Source organism: Syngnathus typhle, linkage group LG4, assembly GCF_033458585.1.
Source record: "Syngnathus typhle isolate RoL2023-S1 ecotype Sweden linkage group LG4, RoL_Styp_1.0, whole genome shotgun sequence".
In the NCBI taxonomy this organism is placed as follows: Eukaryota; Metazoa; Chordata; class Actinopteri; order Syngnathiformes; family Syngnathidae; genus Syngnathus; species Syngnathus typhle.
In genome coordinates this window covers 3,879,066-3,905,770 of record NC_083741.1, presented here as the reverse complement: position 1 = coordinate 3,905,770, position 26,705 = coordinate 3,879,066, and the positions used below count along the sequence as shown (strand labels likewise).

Genomic DNA, 26,705 nt, shown 5'->3' with positions numbered 1-26,705 from the left:
CAATGGCAAGGGCGATATCCACACTCAACACTAACCGCTAAACAACTAGTAACTCAGTGCTCCAATATCCAGAAACGGCAATTGATATCACAACTTGAGATTGACGAGGTACAACACAGATGCCAAGTCACACAGGGTTACCAGGTCAGAGAGGAGTCAACATCAACTGCCCAAGTAATTGGGTACACAGCTCCAAGAGAATATGCAAGCCTGAACAAGTCAGCAACTGACCTGAAAAATAAGATCATGACTCGAATGAACAGCGGCCAACCCCGACGCCAACTACAAAGGCTAAGAGAAGCACCACCAGAAGATCTGGTTGAAAATCTGAATGCAGCACTGAGAGCAATCCCTACAACCACCATCACTGAAACCAATGAGTTGATATACACTTCAGCAACAGTGATCCTGGAGATGCTTGGTTACAAGAACAATATCAAGCATGAGATACAAAACCCACCATGGAAAACAAGGTTGGAGGCTAAGATCAAGACAGTGCGGAGAGACGTGAGCCAACTATCGGAGATCCAGAAAGGTGCAATGAAGAAACCAGCACCCAAGAAGTACAGCCAGATGAACGTACCTGAAGCACTGGAGACTGCCAAACAGAGGCTCCTAGCCCTGTCCAGCCGCCTAAAGAGATACACAAGAGAAAGTGAAGCCAGGCGAATAAACAGGCTCTTCACAACCCAACCAGGAAAAGTGTACTCTCAATGGCAGGGTAACAACAGCAGAGCAGACCCACCAAGACTGGAGACTGTGCAATACTGGAAGGGCATATGGGAGAAGAACACATCACACAACAGGGAGGCACAATGGCTAGTCTCTCTAAGAGAAGACCACAGCAACCACCCTGAGCAGAACCCAGTTACCATCACTGTGACAGACATCCAAGAGAGAGTCTCAGGTATGAAGAACTGGACAGCACCCGGGCCAGATATGATCCTACTGGATTAAGAAGCTCACTGCACTCCATGAGCGCCTAGCAGAACAAATGAACCAGCTACTAAAAGTTGGAACTCACCCCGAATGGTTAACTGAAGGACGCACAATCCTGATCCTGAAGGATCCCACAAAGGGTACAGTCCCATCCAACTATCGGCCAATAACCTGTCTCCCTACAACATGGAAGATCATGTCAGGCATCATAGCGGCTAAGATAAGTGTACACATGGCTCAATACATGAGCACAACACAGAAAGGCATAGGCAGCAATACCAGAGGAGCCAAACACCAGCTGCTGGTTGACGGAACAGTCGCCCGAGACTGCAAGACTCGACACACCAACCTGTGCACTGCCTGGATTGATTACAAGAAAGCCTACGACTCCATGCCACACTCATGGATCACTGAATGCTTGGAACTGTACAACATCAACAGGAACCTGAGAGCCTTCATTGCAAACTCGATGGGACTGTGGAAAACAACCCTTGAGGCCAATTACAAGCCAATTGCACAAGTATATATATATATATATATATATATATATATATATATATATATATATATATATATATATATAGTATTCAAATGTATGTAATGTTATAGGAACCTGCAGTTCTTGAACTGAGTCAGGCCAGTCCATGAAACTTTGATGTTACATGTCTACCTTTCCTTTAAATAAACTGAAACTGAAAACATACACACAGGGCGGGGCGTACTGCAAATCCACGGCCACAATTCTCCCTTTAACGTTCTCATGGCGCTCTTTAATACGTCCGCCTTACAACAACAACACACATAGGGCGCACTGCATGATAGGGCCCGCCGTTCATCTAAGACTTTCATCCGCGCCTTAAAATCGTGAAAATACGGTAATTTATTGTGAGTTCGTGCATTGTGTAGGTTTTGTTCTTTGAACAAGTTCAACTGGTGCTCATTTTGTGCACCAGTAAACAAACTGTCTTGAATTTGAAAATAAATAATAATTTATCTTTCACTTAAGAGGTATTTGGTCAATCCACATATGAAACTGGTGGGGTTCGGTACATCCAACAAGGTCAAGAACCGATGAGTTTTATGAACTATGCAGACAATTAACACAAGAAAGATTTAGAATCAAATTTTGAATTAAGTGATTTACAGAGAAGCGGCACTGTGGTTGACTAGTTAGCACGTTTGCCTCACAGTGCAGAAGTTTCAAGTTTGATTCCAGGCTCTGACCTTCTTGTTTGCATATTCTCCCCATTGCTGCACATCTTTTCTCCGTGTGCTCTGGTTTCGTTCCACATTCTAAAACATGCATGTGAGCTAAATTAAGCACTCTAAATTTCCTTAGATGTGTGTGGGAATGTTTTTTTGTCAATATGTGCACTGCAATTGGCTGGCAACCAGAACAGGGTGTACCCCGCCGACTGCCCAAAACAAATGAGGGATCGGCTCCAGCACACCCGCAACCCTTGTGAGGATAAAGCAGTTACAATCATGGTGTCACTTCTTCACTCTGCTCTCGACCTGCCGGCTGGCTTTCACACACCCCCATGCTGGTCTTTGGGTGCGCTATGACCAATAGGGAACTGCGCATGCTAATCGGCGGTCATAGCAGCCACATTACCCCTTTATCAGGGCAAGTATTTAGACACCGTGCTCCTGTCACTCCTGGTTGGTTAGTCTGCTTTGATACACGCGTGCCTGCCAACTGTTCCTGATCTGTTTCCTGATTCCAGTTTGCCCGATCTGTTATGGACTGTTTGGGCTGACATTCTGCTTGCCCCTGAGCACAAGCTTGCCTTGCAGCTGTTTGGTTTGACGCATGCCGCAACGATGTCTGCTGGTTTCTCTGCCCGTGTGCCTATTTGCCTGTTCCTGTTCCGATGGCGCAACCAGCCTTGTCCAAGCCCTGTCATCTCTCTCCGTTGGCACTGTTTCCCTGCTGCATAAACATTTTATGATCAAACACACACAGTTCTAAGATGATCTAATAAACTTTCTAGGAAATGTTCTATAATGTGATCAGTATAAAAAGCCAAAATATGGCCAAATTTGAAAGACATTTTAAACTATTGGACTTCTTTTTAGGTTCAGCAAATGGCTCCAAAAGACTTTTTTGTAGGTCTTGGGCTGTTACATATCCCTTCAACTTTTCTTAGATTTTGGGAAAACGTACAACTGGGCCTGTTTTTGGGACACTACTAAGCCTTTTTTTAAACTGCATAATAGACTAATATTTTGATAATTTTGTCAGGCATTGTGTGGTAAACAACTAGGCTGGGAATCGCATAATGAGAACTTCAAATGTTTTAAAGGGGTTATTTGAGCGTCTTTGTAAGTCTGATATCAGATTTGGAAATAAGGGCCAAACCCCTGCCTTTCTTACAAGGACGTTTGCCTTGAGAGCTCACAAAGTTCTCATTAAGCAGTAACAATTTATTAGGTTTTAACCAGGTCTCACCAATGACCAATTATGTTAAGATTTTGATCTCCAATTGCATCATTAACTAGTAGTGCTTACGCAGAGTTCATGAATTCAATCTAGTAGTTTGACCTATCTCGCTTAGGACTAATGCTGACCGGACTAGCAGGCTGCCTACAGCCCACGCTAACTGTTGTGTCCGCCACATCAATAGCGAACTAATTATTATTCTCTTTCTGATCATTGTTTCTCTAGAACGACAGCCTCTCCATGAGAAAGGTGCAGGTGATGCACAAAGCTGTACTTAACTGTTTAACCGAAAGGACAAATATGTAAAAAAAAAAAAAAAGAAAGCCTATTACATAGATGTTACTTCTGATCAGTTACTTTCTTAGCATGCTATTTTTTTCAGTATATAACCGAACATTTGATATTTTTTTGGCCTAACAAAGTTGTTCAAGCCATTCCTTATGTAAGGATTTACCCTGATGTATGGAATAGATTTGTGGAGAATAGTACAAAGATGAAGACTGATTGATCCATTTGAATGGATAAAACTCAACGTCTTGAGATTTAACATAAAAAAGCAAAAATGTGTTCATTTCATTAGTTTTCTGAAATTTGTAGCGTCTGGACTTCAAGTGACCCAACACTCACATGGCGCCGAGCCACTGTTATCACAGAACCCTATGTATGTGTAATGATTTTTATTTTTTTATGCTTCTCCCAGCATTTCTCCAGTGCTCAAGCAATGAAAATGCACCAGTCATAGTTTTTGTGTCCAAGATGGTTGCTGTGGAAACCAAAGCCTTGCCTCACAACAAAAAAAGGTAAGTGTGAATTGGTAAGCAAACGTATGTTTTATTATTTTTTATTAAGGTGTGCATGTTAAGACTGTGTGCTTATATATCCCATATATATATATATATATATATATATATATGGGAAAAGTGGGCTACTGGAACAAGGCGGAAATGGGCGAGATGTGAGAACCTAACACTGTTGGAGTGCTACTACTCCAGTAAACCAAGTCAGAGGGGGTACATGAAGAGAATGTGGGAGCAATGGAAACTGCGATATCCACACTCAACACTAACCACTAAACAACTAGTGACTCAGTGCTCCAATATCCAGAAACGGCAATTGATATCACAACTTGAGATTGACGAGGTACAACACAGATGCCAAGACAAACCGGAACCCGAATTCCAGGTCAGAGAGGAGTCAACATCAACTGCCCAAGAAATTGGGTACATAGCCCCAAGAGGATATGCAAGCCTGAACAAGACAGCAACTGACCTGAAAGATAAAATCATGACTCGAATGAACAGCGGCCAACCCCGACGCCAACTACAAAGGCTAAGTGAAGCACCACCAGAAAGCCTGGTTGAAGATCTGAATGCAGCACTGAGAACAATCCCTACAACCACCATCACTGAAACCAATAAGTTGATATACACTTCAGCAACAGTAATCCTGGAGATGCTTGGTTACAAGAGCAATATCAAGCATGGGTTCCAAGACCCACCATGGAAAAGAAGGTTGGAGGCTAAGATCAAGACAGTGCGGAGAGACGTGAGCCAACTATCAGAGATCCAGAAAGGTGCAATGAAGAAACCAGCACCCAAGAAGTACAGCCAGATGAACGTACCTGAAGCACTGGAGACTGCCAAACAGAGGCTCCTAGCCCTGTCCAGTCGCCTAAAGAGATACAGAAGAGAAAGTGAAGCCAGGCGAATAAACAGGCTCTTCACAACCCAACCAGGAAACGTGTACTCTCAATGGCAGGGTAACAACGGCAGAACAGACCCACCAAGGCTGGAGACTGAGAAATACTGGAAGGGCATATGGGAGAAGGACACATCACACAACAGTGAGGCACAATGGCTAGTCTCTCTAAGAGAAGACCACAGCAACCACCCTGAGCAGAACCCAGTTACCATCACTGTGGCAGACATCCAAGAGAGAGTCTCAGGTATGAAGAACTGGACAGCACCCGGGCCAGATATGATCCATGCCTACTGGATTAAGAAGCTCACTGCACTCCATGAGCGCCTAGCAGAACAAATGAACCAGCTACTAAAAGTTGGAACTCACCCCGAATGGTTAACTGAAGGACGCACAGTCTTGATCCTGAAGGATCCCACAAAGGGTACAGTCCCATCCAACTATCGGCCAATAACCTGTCTCCCTACAACATGGAAGATCATGTCAGGCATCATAGCGGCTAAGATAAGTGTACACATGGCTCAATACATGAGCACAACACAGAAAGGCATAGGCAACAATACCAGAGGAGCCAAACACCAGCTGCTGGTTGACGGAACAGTCGCCCGAGACTGCAAGACTCGACACACCAACCTGTGCACTGCCTGGATTGATTACAAGAAAGCCTACGACTCCATGCCACTCTCATGGATCACTGAATGCTTGGAACTGTACAACATCAACAGGAACCTGAGAGCCTTCATTGCAAACTCGATGGGACTGTGGAAAACAACCCTTGAGGCCAATTACAAGCCAATTGCACAAGTCTCCATCAAATGTGGCATATACCAAGGAGATGCTCTGTCCCCACTGCTGTTCTGCATAGGTCTGAACCCCCTCAGCCAAATAATCAACAAGACTGGCTACGGATACCGACTCAAAAATGGGGCCACCATCAGTCACCTCCTATACATGGATGACGTAAAGTTGTATGCCAAGAGCGAGCGAGACATCGATTCACTGATCCACACAACCAGGATCTACAGCACAGACATTGGAATGTCATTCGGACTAGAGAAGTGCGGTCGCATGGTGACAAAGAGAGGGAAGGTAGTCCATACAGAAGGGGTCTCACTCCCAGAAGGAAATATAACAGACATTGAGGACAGCTACAAGTACCTTGGTATCCAACAAGCAAATGGCAACCTCGATGAAGCCACAAGGAGAGGAGCCACAGCCAAATACCTACAACGAGTAAGGCAAGTCCTCAGAAGTCAGCTAAATGGCAAAAACAAGATCCGGGCAATAAACAGCTACGCCCTGCCAGTCATCAGATACCCTGCAGGAATAATAAGCTGGCCAAAGGAAGAGACGCAGACCACAGATGTCAAGACACGGAAGCTCCTAACCATGCACGGAGGGTTCCACCCTAAGTCCAGCACCCTGAGACTGTACACTAGCCGTAAAGAAGGAGGCCGAGGACTACTGAGTGTGAGAGCCACTGTTCGGGATGAAACAGCCAAGATCCATGAGTACATCAAGGAAAAGGCCCGAACGGATGACGTGCTCAGTGAATGTCTCAGACAATGGCAAACAGAGGAAGAGTGGCTAGAGACACCATCATGGGAGGACAAACCCCTACATGGGATGTACCATCGGCAGATAAGTGAAGTGGCTGACATCAAGAAATCCTACCAATGGCTGGAAAAGGCTGGACTGAAGGACAGCACAGAGGCACTCATCATGGCTGCACAGGAACAGGCTCTGAACACCAGAGCAATAGAGGCCAAGATCTACCACACCAGACAAGACCCAAGGTTTAGGCTGTGCAAAGAGGCCCCTGAGACAGTCCAGCACATAACAGCAGGGTGTAAGATGCTAGCAGGGAAAGCATACATGGAACGTCATAACCAAGTGGCTGGCATAGTGTACAGGAACATCTGTGCAGAGTATGGACTGGAAGCCCCAAGTTCAAAGTGGGAAGCACCCCCTAAAGTGACAGAGAACGGGCGAGCCAAGATCCTGTGGGACTTCCAGATCCAGACTGACAAGATGGTGATGGCAAACCAACCGGACATTGTGGTGGTGGACAAAAAGCAGAAGAAGGCCATTGTAGTGGATGTAGCAATACCAAGCGATGGCAACATCAGGAAAAAAGAACTTGAGAAGCTAGAGAAATACCAGGGCCTCAAAGAAGAGCTTGAGAAGGCCTGGAAAGTGAAGGCCTCGGTGGTGCCCGTGGTCATTGGGGCACTTGGGGCAGTGACCCCCAAACTGGAGGAGTGGCTACAGCAGATTCCAGGAACAACATCAGACATCTCAGTCCAGAAGAGTGCAGTGCTAGGAACAGCCAAAATACTGCGCAGAACCCTCAAGCTCCCAGGCCTCTGGTAGAGGACCCGAGCTTGGAGTGGGAGACCACCCGCGGAGGGTGAGAGGGGAATTTTTTTTATATATATATACAGCACAAAGTGTGGTGTCTAATTAAGACCCATTTACAGGGTTCCTTTTCTGTAAATTCTGTAGAAAGTGGTTCACACATTTAAAATTTTGTCTAATTTATGTAGAAGAGTGCTAAACTGAGGTTCCAGTGTATTGAAAAATAATAATGTGGTGGCAATAAACATTACAATTATTTAACTGATTTACCTGACTTAGGACAATGTATTTGTGTCTAAATGTAGACCTTTGACTCAGGCAAAGATTTCCCAGTGCAGGGAATTAGCGAGACAAAGACATGCTGAAAGGATGGCAGCAGCACAGCAGAACCACTCAGTGAATGCACTTGTGGATATTCAGTCAGGAAGACTCTGTAAAGGTTAGTTGAATGCCTCATCTACCCTTTTACTTTTTTCTCTTCTATCCATTTCATCAAATTTCCGCGATATATTTTTGGCATAATTTAAATGGTGTTTTATTTATCATGCTGAACACCTCAAGAAAATAAAATAATAAAGCAGTGACTTAAAATGTGCTATTGAACACTGATTGATAAACTATTTTTTTTAAGAAAAAAATATAATGATAGACGAGGCTACATTTGAAGGCAAGCTAGTTATATGTATCGAAGCAGTCGTCAATCCAACCATATGTACCGTAATTTTCTGAATAAAAGTCGCTCCGGAATATAGGTCACATTAGCCATAAAATGCACAATAACGTGAGAAAAAACATATAAGTCGCTCCGGAGCATAAGTTGCATTTTGGGGGGGGGAATTTATTCGACAAAATCCAACACCAAGAACAGACATGAACGAGCAACAACAGGCTAAACGATAGGTATGCTAACGTGACATAAACACAAACAAAGAGCTGAGAACGGGCCTGACGTAACATTCAGAGTTATTAAAAAAAACTATTACATAAATAACACGTTTATAAAACCATCTGTGTCTCACCTATTCATTAAATCCATCGATCGTCAACAATGGGTGCGCGCCGCTGACTGCGCTTGCACTTCAAAATATTCCGCAGGCCCATATAACGATATATAAATTATATATCAAATAACTATTATATTAGCAATAATATTATCAAACCATCTGTGCACTCTAAATCATTAAATCTATTGATCAAATTCCTCGTCCTTTGTCAACAACGCCGCGCGTGTGCCCTGACGTCAGCCTCGTCGTTATTCCACAGATCTAGTATATCAAAGTCAAAAAGTCAAAGTCTGCTTTATTGTCAACATCTTCACATGCCGAGACACACAAAGAGATTGAAATTACGTTTTCCCTATCCCACGGTGACAGGACATATTACACGATAGACATACAAGTAAACGACGCAATATAAAAAACAAGAAGGCACAAACAATAAATAATAAGAGTAACAATAAATAATAAATAAATAGATAACACAACGGATAAAAGCCAGTGTGCATACAGACAGTAAAAGTACAGGACGCTACGCAGAACGGGGAAGCGAGTTCAGGATCCTGACAGCCTGGAGTATGAAGCTGTTTGAGAGTCTGGTGGTGCGGGAGCGCAGGCTTCTGTACCTCTTCCCAGAGGGCAGAAGCTCGAACAAAGAGTGAGCGGAGTGACTCACATCACTCACAATCGTGATCGCCTTGCGGGTGAGATGGGAGGTGTAAATGTCCTTCAAGGAGGGGAGCGAAGCACCAATAATCTTACCAGCCGTGTTCACTATGCGCTGCAGGGCCTTCAAGTTGTAGTCAGTGCAGCCGCCACCCCAAACAGCAATACAGCTGGAGAGGACGCTCTCAATGGTGCCGCGGTAAAATGTAGTCATGACGGCCGGAGGGGCGCTCGCTCGCCTGAGTTTCCGCAGGAAGTACAGGCGGCGCGGGGCTTTCTTTGTCAGTGATGCGGTGTTGGTGGACCAGGAGAGATCCTCACTGATGTACACCCCCAGGAACTTGGCGCTGCTCACTTTCTCCACCACAGCACCGTCGATGGTCAGCGGCAGGTGTTGGGTGTGACCCTTCTGGAAGTCCACAACGTTCAGCAGGAGGTTGTTGTCCCTGCACCACGTGGTTAGAAGGTCAACCTCCAGCCTGTATTGAGTCTCGTCTCCCTTGGTGGTGAGACCCACCAGAATCGTTTCGTCAGCAAACTTCACTATACGGTTGTCGCTGTAAGTTGCAGTGCAGTCATGCGTCAGGAGGGTGAAGAGCAGCGGACTGAGCACACAGCCTTGGGGGGCCCTCGTGCTCAGCGTGATGCTGGCGGAGATTTTGTCGCCAACACATACTACCTGTGGCCTCTGACAGAGGTATTCCAGTAGCCAGTTGCAGAGGTAGGTACTGAGGCCCAGCGTGTCAAGTTTGCTGATGAGGCGTTGTGGCACAATGGTGTTGAAGGCAGAACTGAAGTCCACAAACAGCAATCTCACGTACGAGTCCCTTCTCTCCAGGTGGGTGAGGGCCGAGTGGAGGGCAGAGCAGATGGCATCCTTAGAGGACCGTTTGGCTCGGTACGCAAACTGGAAGGGGTCAATGGTGGGGGGGAGAACGGATCGGATGTGCTCCATGACAAGCCGCTCAAAGCACTTCATGATGATGGGCGTAAGTGCCACGGGGCGGTAGTCATTGAAGCAGGACGGAGTTGATAGCGGCAAGCGGCCTCCTCACGCTGTCGGCGGAGAGGCACAGGGGCAGCTCGTGTGAAGGGGGAGTGGCCTTCAGCGGGCAAGTGCTGTTCTGAGCGTCGAAGCGAGCAAAGAAGTGGTTGAGGTCATTGAGCAGACGGACGTCGCCTTCACAGCTCTGCGGCGCGGGCTTGTAATCCGTGATGGTCTGAATGGCCTGCCAAAGGCTCCGCGCGTCCCTGCTGTCCTTGAAGTGGGCGGTAATTTTGCACGAGAACGCCCTCTTTGCATCTTTGATGCCCCGGGACAGGTCAGCCCTCGCAGTCCTCAAGCCAGCCTCATCCCCCGCTCTAAAGGCTTTGTCCCTGGCCCTCAGCAGCCTGAAGACAGCCCCCGTCAGCCATGGCTTCCGGTTAGCCCGAGTGACGATGGATTTTGAGTGAGTCACATCATCAATGCACTTCCTGATGTAGAAGGAAACAGAGTCAGTATACTCCTCAATGTCTGTTCGATCGTCGCAAGTGGCAGCCCTCCTAAACATGTCCCAGTCAGTAGAGCCAAAGCAGTCACGCAGTGCATCAGAGGCACCCTCAGGTCACATCCGTACCTGCTTGCGAACTGGCCTGGACGCTCTCACCATTTGTCTGTATGCGGGCAAAAGCATAACAGTGATATGGTCAGAAAGTCCAAGATGGGGGAGGGGGGCGGCTTTGAAAGCTCCTTTATGCGAAGAGTAGACCAGGTCCAGGAAGCTGTCGCCACGCGTAGGAAAATTAACATGCTGGTGAAGCCTCGGAAAAACAGACTTCAGGTTAACATGATTAAAATAACTATATTGTAGCGTTACCAAAGTACAAGGAAAGACATGGGTTTGGTAAATGGCTCTTTATTTAACAAAACAAACTTCCAGGCGTGTGGCGGCGTGGACTTCCAGCCACGGAGGTGGAAGTGAGCTCCATAGAATAGGACCGGGCGTGCGTAAAACCCATGACCGAGCCCCATCCACCATCCCTGGACAGTCACCTGACCGAGCGCCGGTCCCCGACTTCTATCCACAGAGGTGAAGGAGAGCTCCGTAGAGTAGGACCGGGCGTGCGTAAAAGCCATAGTAGTTTTTCAAACCTTCTGTGTCACTCCAAATCCTTAAATCCTTCAAACTCTTCGTCCTCCGTGTCACTTAGAAACAAAGCCGCTAATGATGCCGGTAGTAGATGGGGCCCTTCGTCATCTTCGTCATCCCGTGATCAATCTTTGTCCTTTTTTTAAACAACTGCCGCGCCACGCCGCGTCGCGCTGCTGTCACTTGAAATTCAAATTACAGTAATCCCTTGCTACTGGTTTATCGCGGTTTCACTTTTTTCTGAGAGAGAGAATTTTTGAAAAAAAACACATAAATCGCTCCTTATTATAAGGCGCCCCACCCAAACTATGAAAAAATACGCGATTTATAGTCTGAAAATCACGGTAATATGCCATGTGGAAAATGTGCGAATCACTTATCCTGTTGATTACTCGAGTTATCAAACACACACACACACACACGCACCCACACAGATATAGACAGATAAACACAGCGTCTACAAATAACACTTTTATGTCAGATTAATTTTAAATTTTATGTCAGATTAATTAATTTGCCATTTTCTCGTGCTGTGCTCGCTCTTTCTCTAAATCAAATTATTCACTGCTGTTGAGGAAGCTTCAATGGCCCACAAGGGATGGAAGGACTTTTTGAAAGAAAGAAAAAAAAAACTATAAAATACTTTCACGCTTGCATGCCCTGGCCTTTTTTTTTATTTTTGGTTCACACTTCCCACAATAATTTATAGGGGTGTAAATCGCGGGTTTTGTCACGATACGATTTCACATCAATACAAAGAACTACGATACGATATTTGCCGATATCTTAAAGCCTGCTGCGATTCATTCACGATATATCGCGATATAGTGCTCTCCGGTCGACTTTTTTTTTTTTAATTAAAAATATAGAACAATATCCTGATTTATAACAATTCATACGCAAAATCAACAAGGTACTGCAAACTCTTTATTTAGGAAATTACAAGAGTATTGTAGTATACAAAGTGCTTATTTTAACACTGAACTTTGATGTCATGTTTTTTCTTTAAATGCGCGGCGAGATTTGTGCTCCCGGAATATTTGATCACCGCATGGCAGGATTTACAAACTGCACGTGTCTTGTCCGTTGAGCCATCTTTTCTTTGGAATCCAAAGTGCTTCCAAACGAATGACTTGAAGCCTAAAGAGGAGCAAATTTCCTTGTCTTTTTGGACACTAGCCATAGCACCAGCCCAGGAGCCGCGTACTAGTTGTCGACTCCCCTTTCACGTGCAGCAACGCCGCGCACTGCTCCCTGCTCCCGGAAAGAGGAAGCAAGCAACAACGAACTGGATTTCAAAATAAAGTCGCTTCTAATGTCCGAGGTCAAACACGGCGATATAAATCGATGTTTACGTTTAGCATCGATGCCAATAAATCGTAGAGCATTATATCGATTAATCGATGTGTATCGATGAATCGTTACACCCCTAATAATTTCCGTCACTTTACACTTGCACAACACTGCTCAGAGCTTAGCGATGAAACACAGACAGGAAGCTATGCCAAGCAAAGTTAGCTGGAGAGGTTTTAATGCACTGAGCGGTCAGGACAATTCAGTGAAAATGTGACCACTGTAAAGCAATGAATGGACATACTGTGACCAAGATTTTTTATTCCTGTCCACCATCCAAGATGCAATGTAACTAATAGTACAAATATTACAAAGGCATATTAAGATTGAGTGATGCCCAAAAAAAGCTGAGAGCATTATTGTTCTGAATTGGTGTCACAAATCACACGAGTGGGCTAAACGGAATGGACACACACAAAGACACTGCATTTGTGTGTGTGTGCATGTGTGTGTGTGTGCATGTGTGTGTGTGCTTGAGTGCGCGCGTGTGCGTGTTGGTGTGGGTCTGTGTTTGTCTGTCTGTCTGTGTGTGTGTGTGCGTGCGTGTGCGCGTGTCTTGCCCTCTGTTGAACCCCTGAGACTGACACACCGAACCCTTGGGGTTCGATCAAACTCTGATTAAGAACCACTGCTCTAGGAGAAACATCTACATCAGGGGTCCCCAAACTTTTTCCAATGAGGGCCGCATAACTTTTCCCTTCTCTGATGGGGGGCCGGGGTCAGTTTCTAACAGAGAAAGTGTGACAATCACAGGTGTCCCTAAATGTAATCATTTAGTAGTTGTACTAGGTTCATCTTGTTTTTTCTTTTTCAATTACTTCTCTGGTTCTTCTATATCAAACAAATTTGTTTTAGGTTCATTTACCTGACATGTTTCGGCGGAATCTTCCGCCTTCATCAGAGTGTCAAATCTGACAGTTTGGAGTGGGGGCGTGGGAAAGGAAGTTCCATTTGAATAAGTTTGTGGTCAGACACACCGACCTCGAGAACTTGCAAGTTGCTTATTGCCGATGAGGAGATGACAAGGTCAAGTGTATGCCCTTTGTCATGTGTGGGGACATTTACATATTGGGTGAGGTGTAAACAGTCCAATAGTTGCAACAGGTCAGAGGCAGGGGGGCTGGAGGGGGTGTCAACGTGGACGTTAACATCACCCAGTATGATTAGATTAGAGGAAGTGGAGGTACAGAGGGTAGTGAGTAGATCGTGTAGTTCTGGAATGAAAGAGGAGTTTGGTTTAGGAGGGCGGTAAATAAGTAAAACTGTGATGGGATATGGAGGTTTACATTTGAATGCAAGGGATTCGAATGAGGAGTGATCAGGTAGAGGGAGGGGGGACAGCTCTAGATCAAGACGGTGGAGTACAGCCAGGCCACCGCCACGGCCAATGCTGCGAGGTTTAGTTATGTATCTATAACCAGAGGGACAGGCTTCATTGAGGGATTGATAGACATCAGGTGGTTGCCAGGTCTCAGTCAGGCACATTATGTCTAGGCCTTTGTCCAGGATAAGGTTGTGAATAAATGATGATTTACGGGTGAGTGCTTGGATGTTGAGGAGATCCATTTTGATTGTGGCTGTGGGGCTGTGTTTAGGTAGGGGGCGAAGTAGAGAGAAATCCACTCCACGTTTTCTGTGCCGCATGCAGTGCAGTCCACTCTGGGTTAGAGTAAGATCCACTCCGTGTTGCTGTCCGTTCCGTACTGGAGAAATTAACACTCCGTGTTTTCCCGGCGACCCGGTGTCCGTCTTGTGTCGGAGTCCGCTCCGTGTAGGAGTAGTGTTGGCACCATGTTTTCCAGGCCACCTGGAGTACTGCAGCCCCGCATGCTTGCTAAAATAAGTTCCAAGTGCGCCAGGTATCTGATGACGTGTTTTACTTGCGACGGGGTGTCGGGCGCAGGAGGAGCAGATGGATGGTACACTGTTATGGACGGGTTGGGAGAAAACAAAGTTACGACGGGTGCTTCTGTGGATGTAACGTGGTCTGCGGAGAAGTCCAAGTTGTTTGATGACTGAGACACACCCTGGAATGGTGTGATTACTCAGCTCCAGCAAGCGGGGGATGGAGTAAGTTAATATAGTGCCGGTTGGAGAACACTGAACTTGAGTGTTAGCCATTGGCTAGCCTAGCCAGGATGCCTTGGCGGGGGGTGGTGGGGTGGGCGCGCCGTAGTAGGTAGCCGGCTCTGTGGAGGTTCGCCGCGGTCCAGGCGCACTGCACACTAAAACTAGAAGCTAAAAACTAAACTTAATAATGGCTAAAAAATAAATAAATAAAAACACTAAAACTAAACTAATTCTGGTGGAGAAGCGGCGAACAAGCAGCGCCAGCGTCCTCTCCCCAGATTACTTCCGCCTTGGTCCACACGCAGCTGAACAATCAAGCCAGCTTTGACTGCAAAGTATAGAACTTTGTATGACCAAAAGTCTGCGATAACCTGCAGACGGGGACATCAAATTTTGTACTAAAGAGCTCTAACAGCAAATGTCAGCAATATATCTGCATCATCAAGATTTGTAATTTAGAACTTTATTTATTGAAACAAACCATTGCTCACTTGCAAAAATCCAAAAGATAGATATTTACTGTAAATTTGTATGACAAATACTAATGTTATTTTTCCTCTCAGAAGACAGACTTGAGTATGTGTTTTCTAATTTTTAGGTGATGAGATCGCAACTGAAGGGCTAAAAGAGTCCAAGACAGAGGAGCAAAGAGAGACCTTCATAGCATTTGCCAGGGTATACAGCGGGGTGGTGCAAAAAGGACAAAGAATATTCATACTCGGACCAAAGTATGATCCTGCCCAGGGCCTAAGCATGGTAAATCCTTCTGTTTGTCTTGCTGTCTGTCTTCCTGTCTCTCTCTCTCTCTCTCTCTCTCTGGCTCGCTCTCTTATCACGTTATCTCTCTGTCTCAGAAAGTCTGTCCCTCTCTGTGTCTTTCCCTCTATTATTCTCTTTATTTATTTCCCTCTCTCTGTCTTTCTGTCTTTGTCTCTGTCTGTCTCTGTCCGTTCCACTTTCTCTTCGTCTCCATCTATCCTTCTATCCCGCTTTCCTTTCATTTACCACTCGCTTTATCCCTTCATCTATCCCTCCCTTCATCCCCATATCCCTTCATCTAGCTATCCCCTGCTTCATCCCTCTATCCCTTCATCTAGCTATCCCTCGCTTCATCCCTCTATCCCTTCATCTATCCCTCCTTCATCCCTCTATCATCCCTCACTTCATCTATCTCTCCGTTGCATCCATCCATCCCTCCATCCATTCCAGAGATAAAGTGAGAACGCGAGCATATGAGAGTGAGAGAGCGAGAGAGACACAGACAGCATTAGAGAGCGAGTGTGAAATAAAGAGTGCGAGTGAGAGCGAAACCCGAGACTACGAGCTCGAGAGCAAGTGAGAGGGAGCAAGAGACCAAGGGAGAGAGAGAGTGACAGAAAGAGCGAGTGACAAAAAACGTGCGAGAGATAGAGAAGGATAGCAAGGGAGAGAAAGTGTGAGCAAGCAAGGAGGAAGCGCGAGTGAGGAGGGAGCGTGAGCGCAATTATAGCGCAGCACTTCTTGGCACAGCTTACTACAGACCTCAATCATCTCTCCTCTGCCACCCATTAATCTGCGACTGAATCAGTAGCATTCTACAATACATCCCTAAGCATTGTTCTGAACACCCATGCCCCATTACAATTACAATCTCGAACTGTCTCCTTCTCTCGAACAGCTCCCTGGTTCACCAGCGAGCTTCGAAAAATGAAGGCAACTGGGCGAGTCCTGGAGTGGAGGTTCATTGCCTCGGGATTTACAGTTCACAACATGGCCTATAGATACCACCAAAAGGCCTACTCCAAGTCCCTCAGGGAGACACAAGAAATATTTTATTCAAAAACAGTCCCGGCAACTCAAAGCAGCTTTTTTTCAACAATAAACCACTTCCTGAAACCACAAACAGAACTACAACAACTGAACAATGCAACAACTTCCTTAGTTTTTCAGAACAAAAGTGGATAATATTCGCTCTTCCCTCTCTGCCACCAACACTCCATCTATTCTGACTGTCAACCTACAGTCTGGGCTGCCCCAGCCTCTGTATTGCTTCTCACCAACTACACAGCATGAAGTTGAGAAAATTGTCAGTCACATGAAACCTTCCACCTGTGCTCTGGACCCTTTTCCCACAATTCTTGTTCAAGATTCAAGAGTTTTTATTCGCCATGTTTGAGCATGCCAAAGAAGGAATTTGACTTCGGTAAAACACACCCTCTGTTCAACATTTAGGTGACTAACAACACTCAGGACATGTGAAAAATGGCAGAAACAGTGTAGACAAATGCAAAAAGGTGTGAAGAGCAGGATGTTATCGCCCTGTAATGACTCTGAGACTCTATGAGTGGTGTGAGTTCATCAGAGCAACAGCCTGGGGGGAGAAGCTGTCTCTGTGTCTGCTGGTTTTGGCGTACCGAGCTCTATAACGCCGTCCGGAGGGGAGTAGTTCAAACAGACTGCAACCTTGCACGTTTCCTGTTCCTGGACAGGTACAAGTCTTGGATAGATGGGAGGTTGATTCCAATGATCTTTTCTCCAGTCCTGATTGTCCGTTGCAGTCTGTGCTTGTCTTGGTTGGAGGCCGATCCAAACCAGACAGTGATGGAGGTGCAGAGGACAGACTGGATGATGGCAGTGTAGAAGGTCTTCAGAAGCTCTCGCGGCAGGTTGAACATCTTGATCTGTCTCAGGAAGTACATCCTCTGCTGGGCCTTCTTCCGGACAGAGTCTATGTGGCCGGTCCATTTCAGGTCCCGAGAGATTGTGGTTCCCAGGAACTTGAAGATGTCTGTGGAGAGAATAGTATTACTGCAGATAGTGAGGTGTAAATGTGGTGAAGGGTCTCGCATGCCTTGTTCCTTTCTTCTCTGCTGTTCACTTCAAACACGCTCCATGCGACCACAATGCTCTCGTATCAGACGCTTGCTTGATCACCTGCTCGTTTGCTGTCCCGTGCGCGCACGGAGCGCGGTGGTGCGTTTACGGGCAGTCGGAGAAATCAACGCCAACAAAAAAAATTACATCCAGCCTAGTTAAGACCATACCAAAGACTATAAAAATGGGACCCATTGCCTCCCTGCGTGTGTGACGATCATTGGGACTTAAAAAAAAAAAAAAAAAAAAAAAAAAAAATCATAAAAATTGGGTGCGTATTATACATGGGTACAGGCTTTTTTCCAGCATCAGCATGCCATTTTTAGGGTGCATATTATACATGGGGGCGCACTATACACGGAAAAAAACGGTAACCTCTCCCTACTAGGGGTGTAAATCGCGGGTTTTGTCACGATACGATATCATATCGATACAAAAGTCAAAGTCTGCTTTATTGTCCCTTCATATGTCAAGACACACAAAGAAACCGAAATTCCGTTTCCTCTATCCCACGGTGACGAGGCATAGTACACGATAGACATACAAGTAGACGACAAAAAATAAAAACAAGAAGGCACAAACAATAAATAATAAATAAATATGAGTGATGAATAAATAATAAACAAATAACACAATAAATAAGAGGAGCAAAACTGAGCCAGTGTGCATACAGCAGACAGTAAGCATAGCGCAAAGTACAGGACGCTATGCAGAAAGGGGGAGAGAGTTCAAGATCCTAACAGAACCACGATACGATATTTGCCGATATCTTAAAGCTTGCTGTGATTCATTAACGATACATTACGATATAGTGCTCTACGATCGATATAGAACAATATCCTGATTTATAACAATTCATACGCAAAATCAACAAGGTACTGCAAACTCTTTATTTAGGGAATTGCAAAGTGCTTCCAAACGAATGACTTGAAGCTCAAAGGGGAGCGAATTTCCTCGTCTTCTTGGACACTAGCCAAAGCACCAGCCCAGGAGCCAGGTAGTTGTCGGCTCCCCTTTCACGTGCCTGCTCTGCTCACAACACAACACGCCGCGCACTGCTCCCGGAAAGAGGAAGCAAGCAACAATGAACTGGATTTCAAAATAAAGTCGCGTCTAATGTCCGAGGTCAAAAACGGGCGATATAGATCGATGTTTACGTTTAGTATCGATGCCAACAAATCGTAGAGCATTATATCGATTAATCGATGTGTATCGATGAATCGTTACACGCCTACTCCCTACTGTCTGGTCGTGTTCCATCAGACCTGAAATCAGCCATCATTACTCCTCTTCTCAAGAAACCAACTCTAGACCTGGACATCCATGCAAACTAGAGACCAATTTCCAACCTCCCGTTCCTCTCCAAAGTCCTAGAAAAAAACATTGCCACCCAACTTCAGCATCACCTCAGAAGCAATAACCTTGCTGAAAAATTTCAGTCTGGTTTCCGGCCCGCACACAGCACCGAAACAGCCCTGGTCAGGGTCACTAACGACCTTCTTATGGCACCCGATGCCGGCTCTACCTCCCTGCCTCCTCTCCCTCCCTCCTCATCCTCCTGGACCTCACAGCTGCTTTTGATACAGTTGACCACACCATCCTCATAAACCACCTTCATTCAACCATTGGTCTCCGCAACACTGCTTTGGACTGGTTCATTTCTTACCTCTCCGGACGAACAGAGTGTGTTTCATCAGGGGGTGTAAAGTCCCGAACCCAGTCTGTCACCTGTGGAGTCCCCCAAGGATCTGTACTTGGCACTACCCCCCTCGGCTGTGTCATCAGCAAGCATGGTTTTTCTTACCATTGCTATGCTGATGACGCACAGCTTTACATAAAACTGGACAAAACACCTAATTCAATCTCCGCTACACTCACCATCTGCCTGGAGGAGATGGAAGCGTGGATGAGAGAAAACTTCCTGCAATTGCACCCCCTTACCTTAAGGAACTAATCACTCTCCAGTCTTCCACACGGAATCTCCTCTCATCTAACACCTACCTCCTCAAAACCTCCAAAACTAACCTCCGTTCCATGGGAGACCGGGCTTTCTGCTCTGTCTCACCCACATTGTGGAATGCCCTACCAGTCCACTTGAGAGCACTGCAGTCGGTTGACACTTTTAAAAACAGTCTTAAGACGTTTCTATTTAAAAAGGCATTTTCTGTAGTACTTTGAGTTTTTTTTTTTTAAATGTAAGGTGCATTATAAATATAATTTATTATTATTATTATTATCATTATTAGCTTGACAACTCATGTTTGTTAACTTGTTCCTTTTTTTGTGCCTGCCAGCTGCCTGAGCATTGCAATCCTTCTGACAGTTTACCTGAGGTGCCTCATCTGTCCTGTTGTTCCATTGAAAACATCTACCTGCTCATGGGCAGAGAACTGGAAGAGCTAGAAGAGGTGCCCTCCGGCAATGTGCTTGGTACAGTAGTACAAAATATTCCAAATATGTCAGTGTGCATAATTAAGTACAGCGATCCCTCGCCATTTTGCGCTTCACCTTTCGCGAATGGGCTACATTGCGGGTTTATAAGTGACGAGAGAACGGCGTTTAAATACATGCTGATAGCGCGGAGCGTGCCTCTGTTATAATTATAATTGATAATTGCTCTAACAAACGATAGATGTATGGATTGATGGATGGATGGACGGACGGATGGACGATGTGTAATAAATGTGCTCGTTGTGGCAGCCATCCCCAAACCCGCCGGTGTCCGGATACAGTCAAACTAAAAAAAAAAAGAATCCTATCGGCCATTTTTGGCCTCTGGGACTCTGAAGGCGATTGACGGGTACCACCTGGGCAAGCGGAATGCAGATTTGGCGGTTGCTGAAGCAAAAACCTGTGGGAGAAGTTCGTAGAAGCCATGGACTGCTTCAAGGGACTTATGGTCTACCATCTGATGCCTGAGAATGGGGAAGCGGTGCACTGTTAACACTGTGTATAGTGGAGACAAGGTTCTGCTGACCTCAACTCAGGACATGGTGAATCAGTAGAAAGAATACTTCAAAGATCTCTTCAATTCCATACGCCTTCATGTTAGGGTGGTGTTCACTCTAACTTATTTTGCAAGGACCACACTGGAGACAAGTTAGTCGTTTTAGACACCTGCAGGCGGAGAGTTCACTCGTCGCTGTGCTCTCAGCGATGATCGAATGAAGTCTCTCTCAGGCCTCGTCAGGCACTTATTTATTGGGAGAACCAAAGTGGGGTTTCAAGTGGGGGTTTGGGAATACACAGGTTGGGCTGGAGACGCCCCCCCCTGCTGATCAAGGCATAGCAGGGGGCCTTTTACGACTTTCTGTAAACAAAGCACCTTTGATTGCTTCCTCTGAGTTTAGTCAATCAGTGGTAAACTAATTTGTCTAGACAGGACAAACTAATTAACTTATTACAGGTTACATTCCAACATAATCATACGATGAAGATATTCTGCAAACCCTAACATATCCCTCCTGTTTTATCATATGATTATGTCAAACCCGAACAATCAAACATAAGTAAGAAAATGAAATCAATGAAATGAAAACAATAACTTCCAGTGAGGTTTTTCCCTCAATACTCCAGTCCAAAGTATGTGCAACTCAAAAAACCTGCGGCCAGATTAAGTGCAGGAAAAGAGTTACACGGTCCCTCTGCCTTAGGTGACCAGACTGTTATCAATAAAAAAAAAAGAAAAAGAAAAACACAGAAACGGTACATCATTGAATCCATCACTTGCAAGGCATTTTCGATGGTCAAATCATCAAGTTTCCGTAAAGCAATGCCGAGTCAAACAGCATCTACGCAATCCACGTTTTGAATTAGGGGTCCAGCACTCCTTGTAGCTTGCAGTGGCTGAGGTGAATCCAGCTGGGCCGTTCAGCGATCTTTACTGCAGTGGGGGTAGTCAGCAAGGCTTGAAATGGTCCCTCCCACCGTGGGCTGGCCCAGTTCTTTCTTTTGATGACTTTGATGTAGACCCAGTCTCCTGGCTTGATGGTGTTGTCGACTTGTCTCCCTTGGTCCGCTGCGCTGCCGGGTTCCCGTCAATCCACTTCTGACAGACGAAGGCAGACCTAAGATGCTGGCCCAGCGAAGAACTTCCTTCCCAGGTCTTTCGTTACCAGGTCCTCCAATGGACGCTGGCCTGTCGACAATGCAGCACGTCCTCCTCCGTCAGCCAGATGGCGGGTATGAGGGTCCCGGGTTTCGGCACCAAAAATGTTAGGGTGGTGTTCACTCTAACTTATTTTGCAAGGACCACACTGGAGACAAGTTAGTCGTTTTAGACACCTGCAGGCGGAGAGTTCACTCGTCGCTGTGCTCTCAGCGATGATCGAATGAAGTCTCTCTCAGGCCTCGTCAGGCACTTATTTATTGGGAGAACCAAAGTGGGGTTTCAAGTGGGGGTTTGGGAATACACAGGTTGGGCTGGAGACGCCCCCCCCTGCTGATCAAGGCATAGCAGGGGGCCTTTTACGACTTTCTGTAAACAAAGCACCTTTGATTGCTTCCTCTGAGTTTAGTCAATCAGTGGTAAACTAATTTGTCTAGACAGGACAAACTAATTAACTTATTACAGGTTACATTCCAACATAATCATACGATGAAGATATTCTGCAAACCCTAACATATCCCTCCTGTTTTATCATATGATTATGTCAAACCCGAACAATCAAACATAAGTAAGAAAATGAAATCAATGAAATGAAAACAATAACTTCCAGTGAGGTTTTTCCCTCAATACTCCAGTCCAAAGTATGTGCAACTCAAAAAACCTGCGGCCAGATTAAGTGCAGGAAAAGAGTTACACGGTCCCTCTGCCTTAGGTGACCAGACTGTTATCAATAAAAAAAAAAGAAAAAGAAAAACACAGAAACGGTACATCATTGAATCCATCACTTGCAAGGCATTTTCGATGGTCAAATCATCAAGTTTCCGTAAAGCAATGCCGAGTCAAACAGCATCTACGCAATCCACGTTTTGAATTAGGGGTCCAGCACTCCTTGTAGCTTGCAGTGGCTGAGGTGAATCCAGCTGGGCCGTTCAGCGATCTTTACTGCAGTGGGGGTAGTCAGCAAGGCTTGAAATGGTCCCTCCCACCGTGGGCTGGCCCAGTTCTTTCTTTTGATGACTTTGATGTAGACCCAGTCTCCTGGCTTGATGGTGTTGTCGACTTGTCTCCCTTGGTCCGCTGCGCTGCCGGGTTCCCGTCAATCCACTTCTGACAGACGAAGGCAGACCTAAGATGCTGGCCCAGCGAAGAACTTCCTTCCCAGGTCTTTCGTTACCAGGTCCTCCAATGGACGCTGGCCTGTCGACAATGCAGCACGTCCTCCTCCGTCAGCCAGATGGCGGGTATGAGGGTCCCGGGTTTCGGCACCAAAAATGTTAGGGTGGTGTTCACTCTAACTTATTTTGCAAGGACCACACTGGAGACAAGTTAGTCGTTTTAGACACCTGCAGGCGGAGAGTTCACTCGTCGCTGTGCTCTCAGCGATGATCGAATGAAGTCTCTCTCAGGCCTCGTCAGGCACTTATTTATTGGGAGAACCAAAGTGGGGTTTCAAGTGGGGGTTTGGGAATACACAGGTTGGGCTGGAGACGCCCCCCCCTGCTGATCAAGGCATAGCAGGGGGCCTTTTACGACTTTCTGTAAACAAAGCACCTTTGATTGCTTCCTCTGAGTTTAGTCAATCAGTGGTAAACTAATTTGTCTAGACAGGACAAACTAATTAACTTATTACAGGTTACATTCCAACATAATCATACGATGAAGATATTCTGCAAACCCTAACACCTTCCCTTGAAGAAACAGAGCCTTTCCTATCTATGGGGTTGAAGTCAATTTGATGATATCCGCCCAGAGTTCCTTAAGGCTCTGGATGTTGTGGAGCTCTCCTGGTTGACCCGCCTCTACAACATCCCGTGATCAAGGACATTTTAACATGGCTAAAAGTTGATTTAGCATCATATGGCTCATTTAAGTTTTGCATTGGAGGTCTTGCACCAGTCATGCATCAGTCTACAAAAAATGTACAAAGAAAGTCTTTTTAATCCCTTTAGGAGAAATATGATGGCAGATTGACCACTGATTATTTAGTTTTCTCTGTGTGTTCATTTCACAATATTTCTGTTTATTATTGCAAGTATTATGTTTTTATAGGCATCAGAGGTCTAGAAGACTTCATTTTGAAGTCAGCTACAATTTCCACCACTCCTGCTTGCCCACCCTTCACTCCACTCAACATTGAGGCATCACCCATTGTACGAGTTGCCATAGAACCAAAACACCCAGGTATGTAGTATTTTTTTTGATGCATTAAGAAATATGTAAATAATTATTAATTTCCAGTTATGCATCAGGTGAGATGCCAAAACTGGTGCGTGGGATGCGTCTGTTGAACCAAGCAGACCCCTGTGCTGAAGTGCTAATCCAGGAGACAGGAGAACATGTTTTGATCACTGCTGGAGAGGTTCATCTCCAACGCTGCCTGGATGACATCAAAAAGTACTGTTTTCTGGGATGGATGAAATTGATAATAATTGACATAGCTGTGGTATTTCCATGAATCTGTTTCTGAAAATTATTTTTCAAGTAGGTCCCGGAGGGCCAAAGGGTCACGGCTGACAAAAAACATGAAAATGGCAACCAGGTTGCTTGGGAGTGCTAGTCTGATTTCTAACTTTTCCTGTTGAGGTGTCCTTGAGCAAGACACGTGTAAAAAAAGTCTTGCCCAGTTTGTCTGTGAAATTGAGGTTTGTAAACCACTCCCACAACTAACAGATCATGGTAGATGGTGGCATTGCATCATTTAGAGGTCAGGGCAGCTTTTGTATAGAAGATAAATATTAGGCAGTGTATTATTGGCTCTTCATGTCAGCTGTGAGGGATAAAAATACCAACATAAAAAATGCTGCATATATTTCATGAAATGTTGTTTAATTTCCATTTGGGTCTCAGTGTCTTTTCCTCAGTGTCTTTTCCTGGTTATATTTCGATCAAAAGATGCTGTGACCGTCAGGAATTTCATGTCAATGTTCGGGTTGGTCGGACCGCATGACCCATCATATGTCAAAGTCAAAGTCAGCTTTATTGTCAATCTCTTCACATGTCAAGACACACAAAGAAACCGAAATTACGTTTTCTCTATCCCACGGTGACGAGACATATTACACGATAGACATACAAGTAAACAACACAATATAAAAACAAGAAGGCACAAACAATAAATAATAAGAGTGATGAATAAATAATAAATAAACAGACAACACAATAAATAAGAGGAGCAAAACGGAGCCAGGTGCTCAAAGTGCTTTACAAAGGCCTTGTCTACATTTTAAAAAGCATCCACACAAACCCACACGGGTGCATCTTTCAGCACATTTACAAGTACATCAAGAAGAGTGCCCCGTCCTCAGTTGTTCTGCGGGTTATCATTCCCACGGTCAGACCAAGCATACCTCTCCCATGAGGTGACACTGGAGAAAGACAAAATAAGAAAAAAATAATAATAACAAGGGAGAAAATTAAATCCAATCGAACAAAAGAAAATTACAAAATTAATGAGTGCATACTGTATGTCAAAACGATTTTAACTTGTTTTTCAAAGGTTCGCCAAAATTGAGATCAGCGCATCCAAGCCTATCATCCCATTCCGAGAGACCGTGGTGCGCCCTCCCAAAGTAGACATGGTGAATGAAGATCTTGGCAAGCAGCAAAAAGTGGCTGTCATTCACCAGGTGGGTGAACTCTGGTATTCTACACCATCTGAGCCATGGCGAATCTGGTACCTGGCCATTAGAAAACATGTTTTTTTTTTGTTTTGTTTTTTTAAACTTCAGTGTTCCTTGCTGTATCACAGTTCACCTTTCACAGCGTCACTGTTTTACAGATTTTGTTTGTCACCGTATCATGCTTTTTCTCCATTCATTTTACCGCTCATGCTAAAGCTAATCGAGTGCTCTTACTATATAGCTTATATGCTTTTATTTACACCATGGTAGAGGTGTAACGGTTTACCATAACCACAGTTTGGTTCAAGTTTCGTTATTTTTTTCCCCAATACACTTTTTATTCACAATATTTCCATGTACAACATTCATAAACAATTTCACAAAATATGTCTTACATGGTATTTCTTTACAAAAAAATACAAATAATGAAATAATGAAGTAGCAAAATCTAGAATGACTAAAGCATGTATCTCAAACATTTTGTCTATTATATGTTTAAATTAACTTAAAAGAACAAAACAAAACAGCTTCTCTTTATTTGTAATATTGCAACTGGCAAAATGAGTGTTTCCTGCAGGGGCTCAAAAGTCAACAAGGTTATCAGAAAAGTCCAAATCTTTTATGAAATCAATAAAAGGCCTCCAAATCCCTTCAAACAAATGTTGTTTGGCTTTACGTATATATGTTATTCTTTCCAATGGAAGACAAGAGAGCATTTGTTTTAGCCACTGGGAGGTGTTTGGTCCAGTAACATTTTTGTATCACTCCAAATCATTAAATCCATCGATCGAATTGTTCGTCCTTTATGTAAACAACGGCACGTGTGCGGCGCGCCGCTGACGTCGGACTCGTCATCAGTTACAGTTCAAATTATTCCAATGGCCCATATAACAATATATAAACTATATATCAAATAACAATGATATAAACAACAATTTTATCGAACCATCCGTGTCACTCCAAGTCATTAAATCCATCGGAATCTTCGCCTTGTCAAAAAAACATCTGTTGACTACGTGCGCCGCTGACATCAGACTAGATATATCAAATAAATGCAATATAAACAACAATTTTAACGAACCAGCCGTGTCACTCCAAATCATTAAATCCATCGGAATCTTCAGCCGCTGTGTCACTTAAAAAAAAACAAAAAAAGTTTACTCCGGAACTACATGCGCCGCTGACGTCAGCCTCGTCGTCAGCCTCGTCGTCAGTTGCAACTCCAATTATTCCACAGATGTACGTATATAAGTATATTGTAGCGTTACCAAAGTACCAGGTAAGGCGTGGGTTTAGTAACCGGCTTTTTAATTCACAAAACAAGAGCTCAACATATGAGCCAACACGTGTCCCACTTGTTGTTGATTCTTTACAAAAAATTAAGATTTTATATCTTTGTTTGAAGCCTGAAATGTAGCAAAATGTTGAAAGGTTCAAGGGGGCCGAATACTTTCGCAAGGCACTGTATAT

At 44.8% G+C, this 26,705-nt stretch overlaps 1 protein-coding gene across 6 annotated transcripts in view; it reads left to right on the top strand.

Moving 5' to 3' along the window:
* Positions 1–26,705, top strand: part of efl1 (elongation factor like GTPase 1) — a 120,243-nt gene that overhangs the window by 54,844 nt on the left and 38,694 nt on the right. For all 6 annotated transcript variants that reach the window (XR_009714144.1, XM_061276216.1, XM_061276213.1 and 3 more), the window contains 7 exons: positions 4,083–4,182; positions 7,744–7,877; positions 15,253–15,410; positions 19,802–19,937; positions 23,665–23,796; positions 23,865–24,009; positions 25,112–25,241. Coding sequence is in view for 5 of the 6 variants with exons in the window: in XM_061276216.1 (XP_061132200.1) it covers positions 4,083–4,182; positions 7,744–7,877; positions 15,253–15,410; positions 19,802–19,937; positions 23,665–23,796; positions 23,865–24,009; positions 25,112–25,241 (935 nt within the window). In the remaining variant the exon portion in view is untranslated. The remainder of the gene's footprint in view (positions 1–4,082; positions 4,183–7,743; positions 7,878–15,252; positions 15,411–19,801; positions 19,938–23,664; positions 23,797–23,864; positions 24,010–25,111; positions 25,242–26,705) is intronic.